Source organism: Sus scrofa, unplaced genomic scaffold (assembly GCF_000003025.6).
Source record: "Sus scrofa isolate TJ Tabasco breed Duroc unplaced genomic scaffold, Sscrofa11.1 Contig1914, whole genome shotgun sequence".
In the NCBI taxonomy this organism is placed as follows: Eukaryota; Metazoa; Chordata; class Mammalia; order Artiodactyla; family Suidae; genus Sus; species Sus scrofa.
Window position 1 is genome coordinate 1,319,293 of NW_018084979.1, and position 21,935 is coordinate 1,341,227.

At 49.9% G+C, this 21,935-nt stretch overlaps 1 protein-coding gene across 2 annotated transcripts in view; it reads left to right on the forward strand.

Annotated features, from left to right (window-relative positions):
• The first annotated feature begins 11,534 nt into the window (after positions 1–11,534).
• RCOR1 (REST corepressor 1) overlaps positions 11,535–21,935 on the forward strand; it is a 138,818-nt gene continuing 128,417 nt past the window's right edge. Inside the window, exons 1-2 of one of the 2 annotated variants that reach the window (XR_002341115.1) lie at positions 11,535–12,089; positions 12,173–12,232. Coding sequence is in view for 1 of the 2 variants with exons in the window: in XM_001927777.6 (XP_001927812.4) it covers positions 11,786–12,089; positions 12,173–12,232 (364 nt within the window). In the remaining variant the exon portion in view is untranslated. The remainder of the gene's footprint in view (positions 12,090–12,172; positions 12,233–21,935) is intronic. The other variant, XM_001927777.6, reaches the window with a different exon arrangement.

Genomic DNA, 21,935 nt, shown 5'->3' on the forward strand with positions numbered 1-21,935 from the left:
CGTCCTCCTAAACCGTCACTCCTGTTCCCTGCTCCCCCGCACCTGACAGCCCAAGTCCTCCTTCTGGCTCTATGGACCTGCCTGTTGTGTATTTCATATACGTGCAGTCAGACACCTCGTGACTTTGGGGCCGGTTTCTCCCACTTAGTGTATTGTTTTCAGGGTCATGCACGCTGGGGCTCTGTCCCTGCACAGTTTGTGCCTTTCTTTGGCTTAATCCCTCCATTCTCGGCAGCTCTGCGACCCTGAGTGGCTCTACCTCCCACCCACTTCGCTCAGCCATCCTGAGAATGCTGAAGTACGCCAGGAAGGCGTGAACCCACCTCCCTCGGGGCAGAGGGGGCAGGCCTGGTGCCCACGGTGTGGACGGGTGGGCCGAGCAGGGATTCATGGGGGCCTTGGGGTCTGCAGGGTCAGGGATTATTCCTCTGCTTTCCCCACAGCTGGGTTTGGAACCAGTTCTATCTGGCGGGTGAAGTCAGCAACCGCTCACCCATCTGGTTTTCGGCGTTCAGGATTTTGCGGCCTTTGCTTTCGCTCCTTTGTTTTCACTTTGGGGGCCTTGGGACAGGACGGGGAGTGAGCGGCCTCCTCTGACCACCTTTCCGTTTCTTAGAATTTCTGAGATTTTGAAGCAGCCCTTGGGGACGGGCTTCACCCCCTCCGCAGATGGGAAGCGGGGAGGCCACATCCAGGCCCACAGCCCGGGCAGGGTCGGGCTGATTCTTCCACTGGCTCTGCAAATGCCAGGCACTTGGAGTTCCTGTTGTGGCGCAGCGGACACAGGTCCAACGAGGAACCATGAGGTTGCGGGTTCGATCCCTGGCCTCGCCCAGTGGGTTAAGGATCCGGCGTTGCCGTGAGCTGTGGTGTAGGTCGCAGACATGGCTCACATCTCACGTTGCTGTGGCTCTGGTGTAGGCCGGAGGCCTCAGCTCCGATTAGACCTGTAACCTGGGAACCTCTATATGCCATGGGTGTGGCCCTAGAAAGAGAGAAAGAAAGAAAGAAAGAAAGAAAGAAAGAAAGAAAGAAAGAAAGAAAGAAAGAAAGAAAGAAAGAAAGGAAAGAAAATGTCAGACACTTGCCAATTGGGCCCCTACATTATTCAAGGGGTCCCCCTGAACCTAGAAATTATGCCTCCCTCTGGCCCCCTGTTCAGAACCCCTAACCTTTAGTGCAGCCCACGTGTTCTAGACCAGTTGGGGACAGACGCCAGCAAGGTGCTTGGGCCGCAGGGGAGGAATGTGGGGTGGGGGTGGGAAGGCCCAGGAGGGGCTTTGGCTGAGCCCTGCCCTTGGGCTGTGGTGCTCCTTCCCACGAGTGGCCATGTGGCCTTCACCAGACCTCACCTGTGCCCGCAGCACCCCCAGCACCTCCCCACCCGCCGTGGGCACCACAAGGAGGCCACTGAGGTGGGTTCTCCTGTAGGCCAGAGGCCGGCCAGACTGGAGCGCACTGTGAGCAGGCACAGGCCTGGTGCCAGGGTGGAATCTAGTGAGTGAGCGATAACAAATGAGAACAAAGGGCCACAACTGTCACTGCGATAAGGCTGAGAGTCCCTGCAGGAGGAGGCGGAGGGCTGCTGGAGGTGGGCTGGGTGTGGCCGAGGAGGAGGCAGGTCCTCCAGGCCCAGAAACTGCCTGTGCAAAGCCCTGGAGGCTGGGAGGGAGGTGGCTGTCGTTGGGGGCCCCGAGCTCACAGAGGGGCTTTGACGCCTCAGCAGGAAGCCCCTGGGAGTTGTAAGCTGGAAAGGGCAGGATCCAGTCCAGTTTGAAAGATATTCTCTGGCTGTCCTGTGGGCAGGGGACAGTGCCCAACGTCCTGTCTCTCCTGCCCTGTAGAAGGCCCCCAGGGCTCCCCTGAGCCGGCCACCCACGGTGGTGACGGTCTGCAGCGCTAAGCTGCAACTGACCTCTGGGCACCTGACCTTCACTGGCCAAGCCATTCGCCTCCCGTCTGTGCGTCCGTCTGTCTCAGCGGAGCCGAGCAGGTTTGCCTTTTTCCGACCCAGCATCCTGTGGGGTGAGGGGAGGGGTGCTAGTCCCACTGCCACTCCTGCAGACAAGGGGTGGGTCCTCAGACAGGAAACCACAGGCTGGAAGGCGGTTTCTAGATGAGCACAGAACACTCCTCTCTCAGGGTCTAAAGGCCGGGGCACGGCCAGGAGGCAGCCTGAAGGCCAGCACCTGCCAGCCCCGGGGCCACCTGCGAAGCCAGCGCTCTGCTCAGCCTGTATTTGCCAGCAGTGTGTTTGGGCTCGACTTGGGATTTGTTTAAGTGTCCCAGCCTGACCCCACGACAGTCAGCAGTGGTGACCTGGTGAGGGCTGCCGTGTGTTCCCAGACCCCAGGAGCACAGAGCAGCCTCGTGGTGCCTATTTTCCAGTGGGAGAGAAGGACAGCACCACACAGACCATCCCGCTGTCATCAGCATCGGGAAGGAAGGCGACCCCAGCGGCCTGGGCTGGGGCAGAGGAGTCAGAAGGGCTCCCTGGAGGAGGTGACCTGTGAGCCGAGACGAGAAAGGCGAGTGGGCCATGAGGTCTGGTGGGAGCAGCATGCCCGGGGCACCCCCAGGAGGGGAGAGAGTCCCCACATTGGACCTGGGGCCGGAGGACCCCTGGGCTCCAGGGAGGAGCTTTCCCTTGGCCGCCCCAGGCCTGGGGCTGGGACCCACGTGCCTGTAGCCCTTGAGGAGGAGCCTCCACACTTTGCTCAAGCCTGTGGCCATCTCCCAAATTCTCTAGGGGAGAATTCTTAGATGAAGAGTGAAACAATTTTTTTTTTTTTGCTTTTTTTTTTTTAATGCCGCACCGGTGGCATATGGAAGTTCCCAGGCTAGGGGCGGAATTGGAGCTTCAGCTGCTGGCCTACACCGCAGTCACAGCAATGCCGGATCCAAGCCATGGCTGCGACCTACATGATAGCTCATGGCAACGCGGATCCTTAACCCACTGAGCCAGGCCAGGGATGGAACCCGCCACCTCATGGTTCCTCGTTGGATTCGCTTCCGCTGCGTCACGACGGGACCTCCCAAGAGTGAAACATTCTTGCAGTGACTCAGACAAAGAGTGGGGTGAACTGGCAGGCCTGATGCTTCCTTCCTCTCCCGGCCCAGCTTGGCCTCTGACTCCCATCTGGAACGTGAGGACCAAAGACGCCCAGTTTGCCGTCGGGCTGACAGACTGCACGGTGGGGACCTGACCAAGCAGGGCCAGGAGCCTCAGGTGGCCTTTCTGTGGTCAACATGCCGGCCCTGGCATCCTGGCAACGTCAGAAGTTCAGCAGCAGCATCCAGGGAGACCAGCGTGGAGAGCAGACCCGAGGCCTCCAGGCCCAGCAAGGAGGCTTTACTGAAACGGAGTTCATGTGCCATACGACGCACGCATTTAAGTTGTACAACTCGGAATTCCCGTCCTGGTGCAGTGGAAACGAATCCGACCAGGATCCATGAGGTTGCGGGTTCGATCCCTGGCCTCACTCAGTGGGTTAAGGATCCGGCATTGCCTGAGCTGTGGTGTAGGTCACAGACGCAGCTCGGATCCCGTGTCACTGTGGCTGTGGTGTAGGCCGGTGGCTGCAGCTCTGATTGGACCCCTAGCCTGGGAACCTCCCTCCATATCCACAAGTGCGGCCCTAAAAAGACAAAAAAAAAAAAAAAAATTAAAATGTACAACTCACTGGTTTTCAGCATATTCACCAAGTTGTGCAGCCATCCCCACAATCAATTTTCTAACATTTCACCACCTCAAAACGATCAGCGGTCACGCCCTAGGGCCCTGGGCTCCCAGCCCCTGGCTACCATCGGTCTTCTTCTGGTCTCTATACTGTTGACTTACTCTGGACGTTTTCTATAAATAGAACCATGTGGCATTTCCAGACTGGCTTCTTTCATTCAACATATCATTTTCAAGGTTCCTCCAGGTTGTGACCCGTCTTAGTGCTTCATTTCTTTTTATGACTAAATACTGTTCCCCATCTCCTGGGGGGCTGCCTTTGGTTTATCCACCCAGCAGCCCATGGACTCAAGTTGTTTCCACTTTTTTGGCTATTGTGAATAATGCTGCTGTGAGCATTTGTGCAGGAGTTGTGTTGTGGACGTATGATTTCAATTCTTTTAGTTTATCACTCAGAGTGAGATTGCTGAGTCACATGATGACTCTGCATTTAACTTTTTGAGGAACTGCCAGACTATTTTTCTTTTCTTTTTTTTTTGGCCGCATCTGTGACATATGGAAGTTCCTGGGCCGGGGACTGAACCCATGCCGCAGTTGTGACCTATACGCCAGCTGCAGCAATGCTGGATCCTTAACCTCTTTTACCGCACAGGAACTTCCACATCAGAGTAATTTTCAAAGCAGCTGCATCATTTCACATTTCTGCCAGCCGTGTATGAGGAGTTTTTCCATGTCTTTACCAATACTTGCGATTAACCATTCTTTTTCCTACAGCCACCCCAGTGGGCTAGGATGCCTAGTGATATCTCACGGCAGTTTTTTTGTTTGTTTGTTTGTTTTTGTCTTTTTAGGGCCTCACCCGTGGCACATGTAGGTTCCCAGGCCAGGGGTCTAATCGGAGCTGTAGCCAAAAGCTTACACCACAGCCACAGCAATGCTGGATCTTTAACCCACCGAGGGAGGCCAGGGATCGAACCCGAAACCTCATGGTTCCTAGTCAGATCGTTTCCTCTGCACCATGATGGGAACTCCCTCATTGCAGTTTTGATTTTCATTTACTTGGGGACTAATGTTCATGTGCTTACTGTTAGTAACTTTGGAGAAATGCTTATTCAGATACCTTACGCATTTTAAAATTGGTTTTGTTTTGTTTTGTCTTTTTAGGTCTGCACCCATGTCACATGGCGGTTCCCAGGCTAGGGGTCGAATCAGATCTGTAGCTGCCGGCCTACACCACAGCCACAGCAACGCCAGATCTGAGCTACATCTGCGACCTACCCCACAGCTCATGGCAACGCTGGATCCTTAACCCACTGATCGAGGCCAGGGGTCGAACCTGTGTCCTCATGGATACTAGTCAGATTCATTTCCACTGAGCCAGGATGGGAACTCCTTAAAATTGTTTTATTCCTCTTCTATTATTGGCTGTGAGAATTATTTAATATCCTAGATAAAGTCCTTTATCAGGCATGATTTGCAAATGTTATCTCCCATCCTGAGGACTGTCTGTTCACTCTTTCTTTTTTTTGGAGCGAACTAAAGTGTTTATTGAGAGATAAGAAACATGCGGAGAAAGCATGGGTGGGTGTGGGTGTAGACAGAGAGAGAGAAAAAGCTATTCACTTTCTTCTTTTCTTGCTTTTTAGGACCGCGCCTGGGGCACATGAGAGTTTCCAGGCTAGCGGTCGAATAGGAGCTGCAGCAGCTGGCCTACATCACAGCTATAGACCTGCCAGATGGGAGCCCCGTCTTCACCCCACACCACAGCTCACGGCAACACTGGTTCCTTAACCCACTGAGCGAGGCCAGGGATGGAACCTGCGACCTCACGGATACTAGTTGGATCTGTTACTGCTGAACCACAGTGGGAAATCCTGATATTCACATTCTTTTTTCTTTCTTTTTAGTGCCGTGCCTGCAGCTTATGGAAGTTCCCAGGCTAGAGGTCGAACTGGAGCTACAGCTGCTAGCCTATGCCACAGCCACAGCCACACCTGATCCCCAACCCACTGAGCGAGGCTAGGGATCGAACCCAGCGAGGTTAGTCGGGTTCCTTAACCACTGAGCCTTGAAGGGAAATTCCTGCCATTCTCATTCTTGACGGTATCATTTGCCAAAGAAAAACAATTGAAATTTTGATGAAGTCCAATTTATTAATTTTTTCCTTGTGTTCCTTAGGCTTTTGGAATCGTATTTAAGACTTTGCTTAACCTGAGGTCACTCCTTATGAAGTGAAGATTTACCCCCGTGTTTTCTCTGAAGAGTTTTATAGTTTTAGCCCTTACAGTTAGGTATATGATCCATTTTGAGGGGTTTTGGGGGGTTATTAACACATTAAATAACAAAATCTGGTGTAGGTCTAATATCTTCTGTGATTGTGGAGCCGAGTGTACATACTGTTCTGAGATCTTGCCAGCATGTAATGTGATGAGACAGTATCATGATTTCTATGGGTGACAGAGTCCCAGCCACTGCTAATACCGCCTACACTCATAATTGAAGAAAATGCTAGATTTCAGTTAAAAGTTCATTTAAATAAGCCTGTAACTATCTTCCTGGGTTCATGGTACCCCACAACTCTATCCACAGATTGCAGATTAAGAACTCCTAGGATGGGAGTTCCCATTGTGGCCTATTGGTTAACGAATCCAACTAGGAACCATGAGGTTGCGGGTTTGATCCCTGGCCTTGCTCAGTGGATTAAGGATCTGGTGTTGCCGTGAGCTGTGGTGTAGGTCGCAGACACGGCTCAGATCTGGCATTGCTATGGCTCTGGCGCAGGCCAGCCTACAGTTCCTATTGGACCCCTAGCCTGGGAACTTCCATATATCACAGGTGCTGCCCTAGAAAAGATCAAAAAAAAAAAAAAAAAAAAAAAAAAAAAAAAAAAGCAAGAAAGAAAAGAACTCCTAGGATGGCTAAAATTCCTACCCGAAGTCTCAGTTTCTGAGTATCTTTTTTGGGTAATCAACCCTCCTGGGACTGGCTTCAGGCTGTACTCCTGCCACCCCACAGTCCAATCCTGACTCTGCCTTCTGCCTGCCTCCAGCTTTGGGGAAGCTATTACAGCCTAGTGGAATTTTCTAACAAGTCACCTAACAATAATACTAAAACTTTAGAAAAGCAGTAAGAAGGAGTTCCTGTTGTGGCGCAGTGGAAACGAATCCAACTAGGAAATTTGAGGATGTGGGTTCAATCCCTGGCCTCACTCAGTGGGCTAAATATCTGGCGTTGAAGTGAGCCATAGTGTAGGTCGCAGACAGGGCTTGGATCCTGCATTGGCTGTGGTGTAGGCTGGCAGCTGAGCTCTGATTTGATCCCTAGCCCGGAAACCTTCACGTGCTGTGGGTGCGGCTCTAAAAAGCCAAAAAAAAAAAAAAAAAAAAAAAAAAAAAAAAAAAAAGCGTCAGTAGGAATTATACACAGGAATTCCTGTTGTGGCTCAGCCAATTAAGAACCCAACTAGTATCTGTGAGGATGCGGGTTGGATCCCTGGCGTCCCTCAGTTGGTTAGGGATCTAGCGTTGCCCAAAGCTGCGATATAGATCACAGATGCAACTCAGATCCGGAGTTGCTGTGGCTGTGGTGTAGGCTGGTGGCTACGCTCCGATGTGACCCCCTAGTCGGGGAACTTCCATATGCTGCAGGTGCAGGCCTAAGGAAAAAAAAAATTATAAACACTATGGGTGGAATAAGACAAGGCATTTTGCCCACATGCTCACTCCTGTCCCCCCAGCCTTTCTAGGTCTCTGGTGAGACTGCGCAGCTCTATGGCGGAGACCTGCCCACCAGTGGGGTTGCCTGGTTCACGCGGATGTGCCTCAGTTTCCTTAACTACGACGCGTCATGAGACTGTCATAACTGTGTTCACCGAGTAAATTACTGGGTGCATTAAAAGAGCTCAGGAGTTCCACACAGAGAGCAGAGCCAGGCACAGTTACACCCTGAAGATATTAGCTATTATCTTCAAGCCTTTCACAGAAGGCAAGGAGGGACGGTGCTGTTTCCTCTGCCAGCATATCCTTTCCCTCATTCTGCACCAGGTTTAATGCCTAATTGCTTGTATCATTCAGGACTCTCTCCGTTGTAACAGAAACTCAAGCTGCTCAATTTTAAAAGTCAGGATTTCAGGTCTGGCGTATGGGATGTGGGTAGTGGGGAGAGGTCAAACGATCCTATCAGGACCCAAGCGGCCTTCTTCCACAGGCTGGTGGACAGGGAGGGGTTCCTGGGACAGGGCCCGACTGGGGGGGAGGCAGTGAGCCCTCGGCTCGGGCGCCCACGCTGCGCTTCGCACTGCCTGAACGCAAGTGCCTCCACCATCTTTCCGTCCAGGCCTCTCCCGCCTGTCCGCGCCTGGGTCCTGACTCTGTCTTACAGGTTCCAGACTGTAGAGCCTCAGGTCCTATTTCAGGGAGGCTCCTTCCTCTCTGAGAGTTCCAGAAAAAGTTCTGGGAAGAGCCTTGATTGGCCTGGCTAGGTCATGTGCTCATGCAGAGCCAATCACTGCAGTCAGAGCACTGGGGCCTTCTGATTGGCCAGACCTAGGTCACGTGCTGGTCAGGGATGGGGAAGCCCCAGGCCAACCACCTGGAGGAGGATGTTGCAGATGGGTTTCCTCCAGGGAAACGCTGGGCTGACAAAACCCACGGGCCTCCTCGAAGGGTGTATCTTACGTTGTCCTGGTGAGGCCTCACCTGTACCAGGAGCCCTCTGCTTACTGGGATTGGCTCCTGCTCTGTGCACCCACAACAGCCTGTATTCCTTATCATTGGTTTTCGCTCAACAAATATTTAACGAGTGCCTACTATGCATCCCACACAGGGAAGAGGGTCCGGGAAGGGGCGGGGGCTGCCAGGGGTCTGTGAGGCAGGAGAAGAGCCAGGTGAGGATGGGTCTGGCGAGGTGAGGGGTTTCCTGAGGGAGGGGGGTGGACCCAGATGCTGAGAAGTTCCCTGAGACCAGGAAGCGACCGCTGGATTGGGCAGCAGGGAGCGTGTGGGTGACCCGAGCAATAGAGCAATCGTTTGAGAGTAGGGCCACAGCCCTGCTGGGGTGGGGTGGGGAGAGGCTGGGAAGGGAGGGAGTGGAGAAGGCAGGTATAGACAGGGCTTTGGAGTTTTCAGTGGGGGGAGTAGAGAAACGGGGAGGAGGCAGAGCACGGGCGAGTTTTCCCTTTTTTTTTTTGGAAGGTCTAACCAAGGGGGAAGAGAGAGGCTGGTGGCCCCGGAGGGCAGCAAGGGGAGGGCAGCAGGAGGTGGGTGCCCAAGATCAAGGGGCGGGAGAAGCCCCAGGGGGAGGGGGTGCGGGGGTGTGTGTCAGTTCGGGGACTGGAAGATGAGAGAGATCCTATCTGATGGCTTCAGTTTTTCTCACTGAAGAACGAGGTGAGGTCCCTGGCTGGGAGTGAGGGCAGAGGGGCAGTGGGAGGTGTGAGGAGAGAAGGTGTGAAATCTTAAGTCTGGGAAGGTGGGAGAGGGTGTCACTGGTAGCGCTGCTGCCTGTGGAGTGCCGGTTTGAGGTCTGAGATCACAAATGCCCGATCAGAAGGGTCGCTTGTGGGCCCCCTCTCCCGGAAAACAATAGGCAGGGGCAGGAAGCGGGGTTTCTTCAGGTTGGAGGGTTCCCTATGGTGGAAGGAGAGGGACCCGTCAGATAAAATCTGTAAAAATCCGCCAAGCCAGGAGGTAGGAACTATTATCTGTGTTTTACAGACAAGGAAGCTGAGCGGGTCAAGGCCAATTATAGTGTCTGTGTGGGTTTGGGGTCAAACTAGAACTGGGCTTGGCACGTGTTAAGTGTTAATATTTGTTGAAAAAACGGAATGGTTGGATGATCCAGTGATGCACCCGCAGTCATAACCCAGCCCGGAAGTAGCTCCAACTTTGGGGTTTGGTAGGTGGGGCTGGGAACCTTAGGTACTGCGCCATCTCTGCTGCTCTAATAAATGACTGAATATCACCTTTGTGCCCTTGTAGGCTAATCTTTCCAGAGTCTGGTGGTATAATTTCATAGACATTGAGGGAGCAGGGCAGAGTGCTCTTAACCTCATTCCTCACACTGTGCTCACCTCCGGATGAGTCACGGCCCTCAGTCAGGTGGTTTAACCCCGGGAAATGCCACCTCTGGTTCCTAACCCTTGGTTTTGCTGTCTGCATCCTACCCAGGCCAGCTGTTGGGGAGTATCCCAGAGCACACACCTGCACCACCTGGGCTCTCCAAGGAGAGGGGTGTCTTTTTAAAGGGAATGGAGCTGCGACCCTGAATTTGGTGGGGGCATGTCTCCCCATACGGAGGGCGGCGGGCGCCTTTTCATACAGCCCATTCAGGCAGAAGTGAACTTGGTCACTTCATTGAAGTAATAATGATGGCTCATGCTGCAGAAAACGTGGAGAACATCCTGCTTATTTATTCAGGCTTTAAAACCATAAAACTCCAGATTTCTCCCTGTAGCTATTTATAACCAGAGCTGGTGTAAACTGTCCCCATATTAAGCTCAGGTTAGAAGTAACTTAAAAGAAAAATAGCCATCCGCTGCATTAAAAAAAATTTTTTTTTTTTCATTTATAGACTTGCTCTCCCCATCTAATTATGCAGCAAGAGCTCGTCGTTTGGGGGGATCGGTGGGGGTGGGGCAGATACAGACCTCTGGGAGTCACACACTTTCCCATCCCCCCCATGTAGCTATAAAAGCAGCCCTTGGGCTGGCCAGTGGTCACTCTCCAGAACAAGGATGTCTCAGGCTGGGTCGAGCTCGCCCTCATCTCACTGGGTGCCCAGGGTGGGAGTGGAGGAGGCAGGGCAGGCAGCAGATCCGGAAAAGTGGCTCTTGCCTCGGAGGAAGTTGACCCTCCTCCTCTACCAAAGGCTTGGGATGAAAATAGCTTCTTCCTCTTTGCCCTTCCTGGACCCCAGTCCATTTCTATGAGTCCCCCTCCATCTTTTTTTAAGTGCTTCCCCCCCCACCCCCCGGGACAGATCGGCCCCCTTTACAGCTCTTTAAAGGGTCATCAGGGATGCAGGGACCCCGCTCCCCGACTCTGCGTCCGGTCCAGGGCCGCCGGAGACCCTCCCCTCAGGCCTCGCAGGCGCGTAACGCCCGGAAACTCAAGCAATTACGGCGACTTCCAACCTCCCCCCACCCAATTAGCAGAACCCCCCCACCCCACCCCGAGCTCCCATACTGCTTCCTTTCCTTCCAGGGGAGACTGTCACTTGAGAACCCTGTCCCCTGCACCAGGCCTCCCCTGGCGCTGAGACACCCCTAAATCCCTTGGGAAAGGTGGGGGCACAATTAGTTTCTTCCAATTAGTTTCCCCTCTTTGTATAGAACCCATTCAAACTGTAAGACGTAATCCTCCGCGCGAGGGGGAAAGTAGTCCCGACCTTGCATTCAATTTCTGTTCTCGTGTCTCGTATATTTTACTTTTTGAAACCGAGGGGACTCTCAGTGGAGCCCTTCGGGGAAAGCAGGGGCAGAGGCCGCGGGAGGTGCGCGTAGGCGAGGGGGGCCCGGCAGAAGGAGGGGGCGGGGAGGGCAGCTAACTCCTCGCTATTGCCTAGAGAGATGGATCATGGGGCGTAGAGAGATTGCAAACCTCAAACCACGTACAGTGGGCGATACGCGTCAACCGAACCTGACCAACGGAAGCCCGGAGCCTCCCCCGCCCCGCTCTCCCGCCCCGGTCCCTTGGACAGACGGGTGCGCGGAGCCAACCGGGCTGCCGCTCGCCGTCCAAATCCCACCAGAGCCAATGGGAACGCGCGGGGGGCGGCGCCATCCCACGCCGGGTTGGGCTGCGCGCGGCTTCCCCCCGCTCGCCTAGGCCCCGCCCCCCTCCCCTCCCGCTCGCTGCTCCCGGAGTAGTTAGTGCCAGTGAAGTGCGGGCGGCGATGAGAGCGAAAGTTGCGCTCGGCTTGGCGCTGGGGGCTTGAAGCGGCTCCGCGCTCCGCCCGCCAGGGCCGCCCCAGCCCCAACTCGCGCCCGCGGGCTCCTGCCGCGCCCGCCCGGCCCCGCGCCCGCCCGCACCCCCTCCCCCCGGCCGGGCGCCCCCTCCTCAGGAGCTGAGGGTCCCCGCCACTTTCGCCCGGCCCCGGCCCCCGCTGATGCCGGCCATGGTGGAGAAGGGCCCCGAGGTCTCAGGGAAGCGCAGAGGAAGGAACAACGCGGCCAGCGCGGCCGCCTCGGCTGCCGCCGCTTCGTCCGCCGGCGCCTCGGCCGCCTCGGCCGCCGCCGCCGCCGCCGCCGCCTCCTCGGCCACCGCCTCGGCCGCCGCCGCCTCCGCTTCGGCCGCCGCCGCCCCCAATAATGGGCAGAATAAAAGTTTGGCGGCGGCGGCGCCCAATGGCAACAGCAGCAGCAACTCCTGGGAGGAAGGCAGCTCGGGCTCGTCCAGCGACGAGGAGCACGGTAGGTGGCAGCCGCCCCGCGCCGCCCCCGCGCCCGCCCGCGCGCCCGCGCGCCCGCTGACCGCCCGCTCTGCTTCCCCGCAGGTGGCGGCGGCATGCGGGTCGGACCCCAGTACCAGGCGGTGGTGCCCGACTTCGACCCCGGTGAGTAGCGCCCCGGGCCGGCCGGCCCGCGACCCGAGGGGGCGGAGAGCCTCGGACAAGTTTCTTTTTGTGTGTGGCTCCTGCGGTCCGCGGGGAGAACGAGGGGGAAGCTCACGCACGAGCGTGTCCCGCGAGCCTGCCTCTGCCCCGGGGGTGGCCCGGGTCGCCCCCGGCCGGTCGGGGCCGCAGGCCCCCCCGCGCCCCGCGGACTGGAGGCGGCGCCGAGCGGCCACACCTGGCCCGGGGGCTCGGGCGTCCCCGGTCCGCGCGAGCCGCGCCGGGGCCGGGGAAGGAGCGTCCTGCGAGCGCCGGGACTTGGGACCGCCCCCCCCCGAAGGTGGCCCCCCAAGCCCTTTCCTCCTCCTGCCGGCCCCTGGGCTCCTGCCGCCCCTCCCATGCTCAGGTCCCCCAAACCCGGTCAATGAAAGAAGTGTGCTTCCCAGAGGGCGCCTGCCGGGGGAGGAGAGGCTTGCTGGTGGCAGTTTGATTTTAGGACCTCTTTGTAAATACCCGTGTATTTCCTTTTTTTTTTTTTTTTTCTCCTTCTTTATTTGAAGGAACGGGTTGTTTTGAAAGATGAGAAGCTTCGGGAGCTTTAGCCTGACAAATGATTTCCACCTCCAGGAAATCCCTACACCCTAGAATGGAACATTAGCTACCCTTGCTGCTATTCTGTGTGGAAGCAAATTTAAAGTACTAGGAAAATCCAATCAGACAAAGGAATTCGTCAGTGAGATTTTAGCTTGTTTCTGTATAAGACTATCTTTAACGATTGTTGGCATGGAAAATGTTGTGGAAAGGACGTGGGTTTTATTTCAGAAATGAAATTCGGAAGAGACTCTAGTGCAACTGGAGGTAACAGTGCTCCCGGTTGGAGGGCTTCAGAACTGGTGGTTCTCTATGGAGGTTATCCCACTAGTTTATTTGAGAAAATAAATGCGTAAATATTTTTCCTTGGAAACAAGATGCAGAAAATTGCAAGGATCTAGTCCCTGAAAAAGGCGATTGCTCCGAAGCTGTTATTAAGGTGTGAAACTCCGGGTGTTCTTTGACGTGAAAATACATAGGGATCCCTGAGGGAGCTCTTGGGCACTCTGGAAATAAATGACCTTTCCCATTTGCCTGCTACATTTTGGTCTGGTGATGATTTAAATCTCGTAAAGTATATGGAGCCTAACACCCAGGGTTGTATTCCTTTTAAACTTGTGTTCGTCCTTTTGAGGGTTCCCCTCCCCCTCCCCCTCTTCCTTTTTTGGTAGTCACTTCTCTTTTATAAGAGTGACAGGATGGAACTCAGACCAGGCTCTTTCTCTTCTCTGCACTCCTTCTCCATTCCTTGGTTGGCCACCAGGGGAAGCATACTGTTTTTTGGTTACAGTTGACCCTATCTTCATTTTGTAGGTCAAGTCCATCTTTGTTTTAATATGCAGAACATAAAGCAAAGCTTGTCGCCAAGTTTCCCCCACATATTTTTAAAAATCAGTTTGTATAAATGTGTTGATTTTAGTAAGTTGGTCAGTTTTTGGTACATTTTGGTTATATTAGTTTTGAAAGCCATAAATTTGTTAGAGACCTGCCATTCTAAGAAATAAAACACTAAATGTTTTGCTCCGTAGTCTTACTGCCAATTAACATTTCCTATTTTGTGTTTGTTTTAATCTGGAAAGGAATCTAACTGGTATGAAGTAATTTCAAACCCTGTTTTACTGCCTAGCAGTGGGACACACTCCTAGATATGGCTGGAAATTGTGGGACTATACTGTTTTCTCCTGATTTATTTTTTTTAGGTGTATTCTCAATTAACTTAAAATCTAAGGGAAGATGAGACTTCCATTTTGGAATAGAAATGATATATCTTTATTTCATGGAAAAAAATTTTGTTTTTACGTCTTTAGACTTAAGACAGTTTCTTTCCATGAGTCCAAGTTGGGAGTAATACGAAATTGTGATTGTGATCATCACGGCTTTTTCTTTCTTCCTGCCTGAGTTTTGTGCGCATCTTTATTTCTACCAGAATTTGAACATACTGAAACTCGTTGGGAAAGTGCTTATTTTATTTTTTCTTTTCCTTTAAATGATCCCTGTAAATATGTATGCACAGAAAAGTTGATTTTATTTATTGTTTTTTTGGCTATGCCTGAGGCATGTGGAAGTTCCCAGGCCAGGGATTGCACCAGAGCCGAAGCAGCGACCCCAGCAGCTGCAGTGATAACACTGGTTGCTTAACCTCCTGAGCCATAAGAACACTCCCCTGGTATCCCAACTTGACCCTCTTTAGCTTTAAAAGCAAAAGATTGAAACTAGATCCGCCTGATGCTACTCCCTGCGTAGTCTGAGAAAGGTTCATTTGTCATCCCTCAGTGCACGATGGGCATAGAGCACGTCCTTCTAAAATATGCTCTAATGAAGACCTAGACTGGATCCGTGGGCCGACACATTTGTAGTTACAATAGCATCCATGGAAGTTGGGTCGTGGCTCAGCAGTAACAAACCCAACTCTCTCCATGAGGATGTGGGTTCGATCTCTGGCCCCACTCAATGGGTTCAGGATCTGGTGGTGTTGTGAGCTGTGGTGTAGGTCGAAGACAGGACTTGGATTCTGCGTTGCTGTGGTGTATGCAGCACCGATTCGACCCCTAGCCTGGGAGCTTCCATATGCTTCTGGTTCAGCCCTCAAAAGACAAAAAGAAAGCATCTATGTTTATAATGATGGAACAGATTTTATCAATTACATTTAAAGACAAAGACCAGAATGCAGTTTTGTACCTTTAACTTAGTCTTCCTTCTTGTGCGGCGTCCAGACTGTCTTTCCTTACTCAAGGCCATAGCGTATGCTGAGTTATCTTTGATTTCTTCTAGAATTTAGTAATCATAAAATAAAGTAAGAGGGAAGAATGCTTATTTTCTCCTACCTCTGGCTAGTTATTTCCTATGCTTGCAAAGCATAATTTGTTTTTTTTGTTTCGTTTTTTGTCTTTTTGCCTTTTCTTGAGCTGCTCTCGCGACATAAGGAGGTTCCCAGGCTAGGGGTCTAATTGGAGCTGTAGCCACCGGCCTACACCACAGCCACAGCAGCTCGGGATCCGAGCCGTGTCTTTGACCCACACCACAGCTCACAGCAACGCCAGATCCTTAACCCGCTGAGCAAGGCCAGGGACTGAACCTGCAACTTCATGGTTCCTAGTCGGATTCGTTAACCACTGCGCCACGACGGGAACTCCAGCATAATTTATTTTGAAACAAGTAGTCTTTTTCTATACAAAAAGGTAAATGTTTCCAAGATCTTACCAACAAGCAAGGAAAAGCTGTAACCTATATATTTCTTTTGATTGTTTGTTTGGTACTCTTTGTTGTCTTTTAGCTAGAGGAACACAATGGCAGGATTTTGAGGTTGACTCAATTCTTTGTTTTCTGAAGCATGTGTTATTATTGTCAACTTCTGAGTAGGTTTTCAGTGTCACAGTTCACCAACAGTAGAATTAAGACTCTTACAGAAGGGGAAATATTAATGGTAAATATTTTTGAGGTAATGGCCCTTTAAACATGCAACCTGTATTTGAAACATTGAATCCAATATATTTAATTACATTTGAAAATGTGTGGTTGTCATTGGCTCAACTGTCACTTGAGTTGATTTGTATTAAAAAAATGTGTTATGATTTAATGTGGAATTATTTTCCTGAACAGGGTGTCTTGACCTGCTTTTCATTTCTTTTTACTGGTGGTTCTGTGTTCCTCTTTAAACACATAGTTTGCTATGCTTTAATTTTTTTGTAAAAATCAGTTTTATAGATACCCTAAAATTCATAAGTTTCGGTGGATACGTTGTGATGCAGGCCTACTTTGGGGCGGCATTCACCCAAATGAGAGGTCAGGAGAACGGTAAATGCTGTGTGTGATAACTGCGTGAAGCCGTGTGCTGGGAGACACCTAAAGCTGGTGTCAGGAGGTTGAAAGCCCTGTCTCTGTGATTAAGAAGGTTGTTGAAGGTAGAGCTAGTCATTTTATCTCGGGAGCCTCAGTTTCCTCCCTCGTGAATCAGAGTTCTTTTCATCACGTATGGCCTGTGATTATGTCAGTTAGAGTCATCTTTTTAATTTCAGGTTTCTTTCAGAAGCAGGATAGAGGAGACTTGTGAGAGCTTGGTCTGTGAGAATTGTCAAACCTGAGTTCAGATCTTGGTAGTGCTTCCTGACAGCTGTGTTGTCCCTGGGCAAGTTATTTTTGCTTTCATCTGTGAAATAGAGGTAATAGATCTCTCTAAGAGAAGGAGTTAACTGAGCTAATACACGGGAAATGTCCAGCACAGTGTCTGGCACACGGTGAATGCTAAATAAACATTTTTGCTGTTTTATTCTAATTAGCATTCGTGGGACTTAGGTTGCCAAGCAGTGGTCCTTGCGTTGCCTGCTTTACTGGATTGTAACGTTTGAATGCAAATCATGCACTGAGATATTTAAAAATGATTGTTTTTAAGTTGTATGTACCTGCTGCAGTTTTCCTGGAAAAGAGAGAAATAGTCCAAAACGTTTATATAGCAGAAAAGTACACTGAGATCCAGAGAGAATAGGTAAACCTGTTCAGATCACAGCAGTGACAGTGCTGGATCCTTACCTGCTAGGCTATCAGGGAACTCATTTTTTAAATTTTACTCTCTGCTACATAAATTATTGTAATCGATGTATAATTTAGCCCTCATTTCTGAGCCTTTCTTTAGAGGTCCTGTGCATAATGTAGACCTAAGAAGTAAGGTTTCACTTTGTCCCTTTACTCTAATGGAAAACAGTGATCTTTGCTAAGGAGTGTGTGTTAAGTTGGTATTTATATTTAGGATAGAGAACTTGAAATCATTTTTCCTATAGAGAATCTCTGTAGCAGCACAGTGAAAGTTTGAATAAGGTGGAATTGGGATTGAATGTTGAGTCAGTGATTTGGATTGAGTTAATTCCTACAGCTTTAATTAGCAGTTGTAGAAAATATTTGTGATCCTAGAAATAAGACATACAAGTTGTAGTTCTAATTTTTTCTGTTTTGTGTTCTGGAAATTTTATTAATATATATATATCTAACTTCTGGTTGAGTTTTATGTTTTCTGTTGTTGATTTTTTTTTTTTTTTAATGGCTGCATCTGCAGCATATGGAAGTTCCCAGGCTACACCACAGCCACAGCCATGCCATATCTGAGTTGCATCTGCAATCTCTGTTGTTGCAGCCTATGGCAATGCTGGATCCTTAACCCACTGAGCAAGGCCAGGGATTGAACCTGCATCTTTGTGGATACAATGTCAGGTTCTTAACCCACTGAGCCAATGCAGGAACTCCTTTATTGTGATTTTTTAAAGAAGAGTGTTTAAAAAATAGAATGGGAGTTCCTGTCGTGGTGCAGCGGAAACGAATCCGATGAGGAACCATGAGGTGGTGGGTTTGGTCCCTGGCCTCGCTCAGTGGGTTAAGGATCCGGCGTGGCTGTGGCTGTGGTGTAGGTTGCAGACGAGGCTCAGATCCTGCGTTGCTGTGGTGTAGGTCGGCAGCTGTAGCTCTGATTGGACCCTAGCCTAGGGACTTCCACATGCCGTGGGTGCAGACCTAAAAAGCCAAAAAAAAAAAAAAAAAAAGTGGTTTAAGGTGATGAAGAGTGTTTTGCCAAAATGTTTGAGAGAAATAAGTAATTTAAAATAACATTAAAATGAAATGACATTAAACCCTAAAAATTCTTTTTTTTTTCAAATTGGTCAAATTCTTTAAAGACATGGACTCAGTAAAAATTGCGCAGTAGGGGTGATACTTTGAAATTTCTGTGTTTTCCCTCTATTGTAGTATTGAGAGAGAAGGTTGTAGTGTCCATCCAGTCCCGCCTTCCTGAGTTCTTGATGAAGAACGTATGGTCGAGCGAGACAGAGTGACCTGAATTTGTCTTTCAGTTATTGAAAGTATCTCCAGGTAGACTTGAGGCCTCTGGAACCAAACTTCCAACTCTTCTTGTTTTAGAGTCTTGTTACTGGTGCAGTGATTGGGAAGAGTCATATGTGGCATAATTTTAGAACCAGAGGTAAGAGTTACATTTCTAAAATTGAAGTGAGTAGATAGTTTGAATGCTTTTGCAAATTATGGTAAGGTAGGATAGTAGAATTGTGAAGATAGAGTTATTAAGAAAACCCATTCGCATAGAAAATAAAATAATACCTATAGTCATATACCCACCACGGTGATTAAACACTATGGTTTGGCTTTTGTAAAAAACATTGTCAGCGTATAGTTGATTGACAGTGTTGTATTAGTTTCAGGTGTAAACACTGTTAATATTAGGACATACTTGCTTCAGGTGCAGGGAAAGGCTAATTCTTCCAGTCCTGCCTTCTGTAATTGGAAGGTGATTGATGTTATTCCTGTGATAGTTTGCTTCCTACCTATAGAGTTAGTTGTGCAGGAGTTCCCTGGGGTACGTGCCTATGAGGGATAAAGAGGAGAGGAAGCAGGTCGGGTGGCAGAGTGTTCAGGATGGATGGAGGTGGGCGCCTACGAAGGAAAACGGAAGGAAGGGTGGTGATTGGATCCAGACGCCTGAGATTGCTGTGCGGCTTGGGGTGAAGGTGTCGTTTGTTAGGGTGCATTGGGCAGGAGAGCCCTGTTCTAGAACGCCTGTGGTGTTCAGTCTTGGCCTGGCATTGGTTCGAATGCCGCAGTGGATCGAAGAGGTGCTGGGCAGCTGGGGCTGTCAGCTAATTCCACTCCTCTTGGCTCTTTCTCTCTTGAAGGGAAATCTGAGCGGCCGCTCCCAAGGCCTGTGCATGCTTTCCTACTTCAGTACATACTTATGCATGATAAGCAGTGTTTTGTTATTGTCAAAGTCCTTTTTGTAAATGGGATTATTTGTGCATATTCATTTGCTTTGATGTTTTCCAGACAAGTACTTCGCCACTCATAAGGCACAAGTTCCTTTTTTCACCCAGTTTTCACTATGTGTTAGATTTATTCACTTCTCTTCCCTCCCTCCCCCGCTCCTTCCTTTCCTTTCTTCCTTCCCAGACTGGTGAAAGCACTGAGTCCTAACCACTAGACCACCAGGAAACTCCCAGATTTCTTAACTTTCTGCAGTGTTGTCTTTCTGTGGTCTACCTTGGCATTTTTCTAATTACTGGTGAGGTTAAGTGTGTTTTTATATGTTTTTTGGCTACTTGGGTTCTTCCTGTGAATATATCTTTCGCTGTTTTTCTGTAACTTTACATAAGGTTCTTTTTCTTAATGACTTGTGTGAGTTCTTTATGTATTTGGACACTGATCCTTTGTTAGGGTTGCATATGTATAGAGTTTTTTGTTTTCTCTATAATGTGGGGGATTGATTTTCTTTCATCAGGAAGGAATAAAATATACCCCTGGTGGGATATATTTCTGCTCAGAGACTGGTCTTGCTACATAGCTCCTATAATGTTTGTCATCAGAACTCCCAGTTTCTAAGATGAATGTCGCTGATAATTGACACATCTCTTTTCTTAAATTATGTTTCAGCTTTATTTAGTTCATTTGGTGTACTAGTAACCGATTGACCTAAATTACAGTGCCAGATGACTTGAAAAGCTCTGATTTAATTTCTGCCCAGCATGTAGTTGTAACAGCATACTAGTGAGGGGTTAAAGTTATATAGCTTTACTTTCCATAACGGTCAGTTAGTTTCCTATAAAAGTTGACGTGCTGTATAATAAAACCAAATTTGGCCGTCTTATGGATTTGTCACTGATTATGGGGGAGAGAGTGAGTGTGCTGATGGAGAGATACAACTTAATCAAAAACAAAACCCTGGAAGGAATGATCTGTCAGTGTCAGGTCAGTGTAGTGCTTGCTATGTGCCAGGCTGGTTTGAACACTTTATGTCTGTTAATAATTTAACATTATAATCACACTCATATCAGATCAAGTCGTTACTGCCATTTTCCATATGAGGAGACAGAGGCCTTGAGAAGCTTATTGTTATTTTTATTTAAAAAATTTTTTTTGGTTTTTAGGGCCACACCCTCAGCATTGGAAGTTCCCAGGCTAGGGGTCCAATCAGAGATGTAGCTGCTGGTCTACACCAGAGCCACAGCAACGAGGGATCTGAGCTGCATCTGCGACCTACATGATACCTCATGGCAACGCTGGATCCTTAACCCACTGAGCGAGGCCAGGGATCGAACCCATATCCTCATAGATCCTAGTCGGGTTCGTTACCACTGAGCCACGACAGGAACTTGAGAAGCTTATTGTTGTGATTCAACCTAGTAACCTGCCCAAGGTAACCCATTCTGAGATGCCGAGAGTTGTCAGATGCACCGTTGTTTGTATATCACTAAGAAAGGAAAATACCAAGATACCATTAATCGTAGGTTGCAGTCAGATTTCAATCTAGTGTATTTTAAGGAGAGCCAGCCAGAAGTCCTCTTTAAGAAAAAACACATAGGAATAGTGCTTTATTGGGTCAGTTGATTAGCTGTTTCCCTGTGGTCCCAGGTATTGTGGAGTTTATATATGTTTAGGGTTGCAGAGCCTGCTTCATGTCCAGCTACATTCCTTTGCTTCCTGGCAGTGAGAACATAAATGAAACAGGAGGTGTCTGGCTTGGTTGACTGGGGCAAATTGGAATGAATTGCTTTATTCCTGCACATATGTTGAAGTAGTCATCTTCAGAGCTTAAAATACAAGTTGTTTTTTTTTTTTTTGAGGGGAGTGATTTCTTGTGATTGGATGATTTAAGGTTATAGGGGACCATGTTGTGTTGATTGCCCTTTAGTTTAACCGTTAAGAGTATATATAACATTTATGGAGTTTCCGTCGTGGCTCAATGGTTAACGAATCCGACTAGGAACCATGAGGTTGCGGGTTCGATCCCTGGCCTTGCTCAGTGGGCTAAGGATCCGGCGTTGCCGTGAACCATGGTGTAGGTTGCAGATGCAGCTCGGATCCTGTGTTGCTGTGGCTGTGGCATAGGCTTGGCAGCTACAGCTCCGATTAGACCCCTAGCCTGGGAACCTCCATATGCCATGGGAGCGGCCCTAGAAAAGACCAAAAAAAAAAAAAAAAAGAGTATATATAACATTTAAACATCTATCCCCCTTGCCCCATATGTTTTTCTACAGGTTCACATTGAACTTGAGCTGTGGAATGAAATTTTTTTCTTTTTAGGGCCGCACCTGCGGCATATGGAGGTTCCCAGGCTAGGGGTCAAAAGGAGCAGCAGCTGCCGGCCTACACCACAGCCACAGCAACTTGGAATCTGAGCTGCCTCTGCGATCTATACCACAGCCCACAGGAACGCCGAATCCTTAACCCACTGAGCATGGCCAGGGGTCGAAACCGCAGCCTCATGGATCCTAGTCCATTACCTCTGAGCCACGACAGGAACTTCTGTAGGATGAATTTAGGAACCGTGTCTTGAATAAATGATACCCCCCCACCCCCCCGATTTCACCTGTACAGCTGTCTGGTTAGTACTCTTCAGCAACTAATTTCCCTCCCTTGGATATTATTCCCATCCTTCCTCACCCATCAAAAAGACAAAAACCGGAGTTCCCGTCATGGCTCAGTGGTTAACGAATCCAACTAGGAACCATGAAGTTGCGGGTTCGATCCCTGGCCTTGCTCAGTGGGTTAAGGATCCGGTGTTGGTGTGAGCGTGGTGCCGATCACAGACGTGGCTTGGATCTGGCGTTGCTGTGGCTCTGGCGTAGGC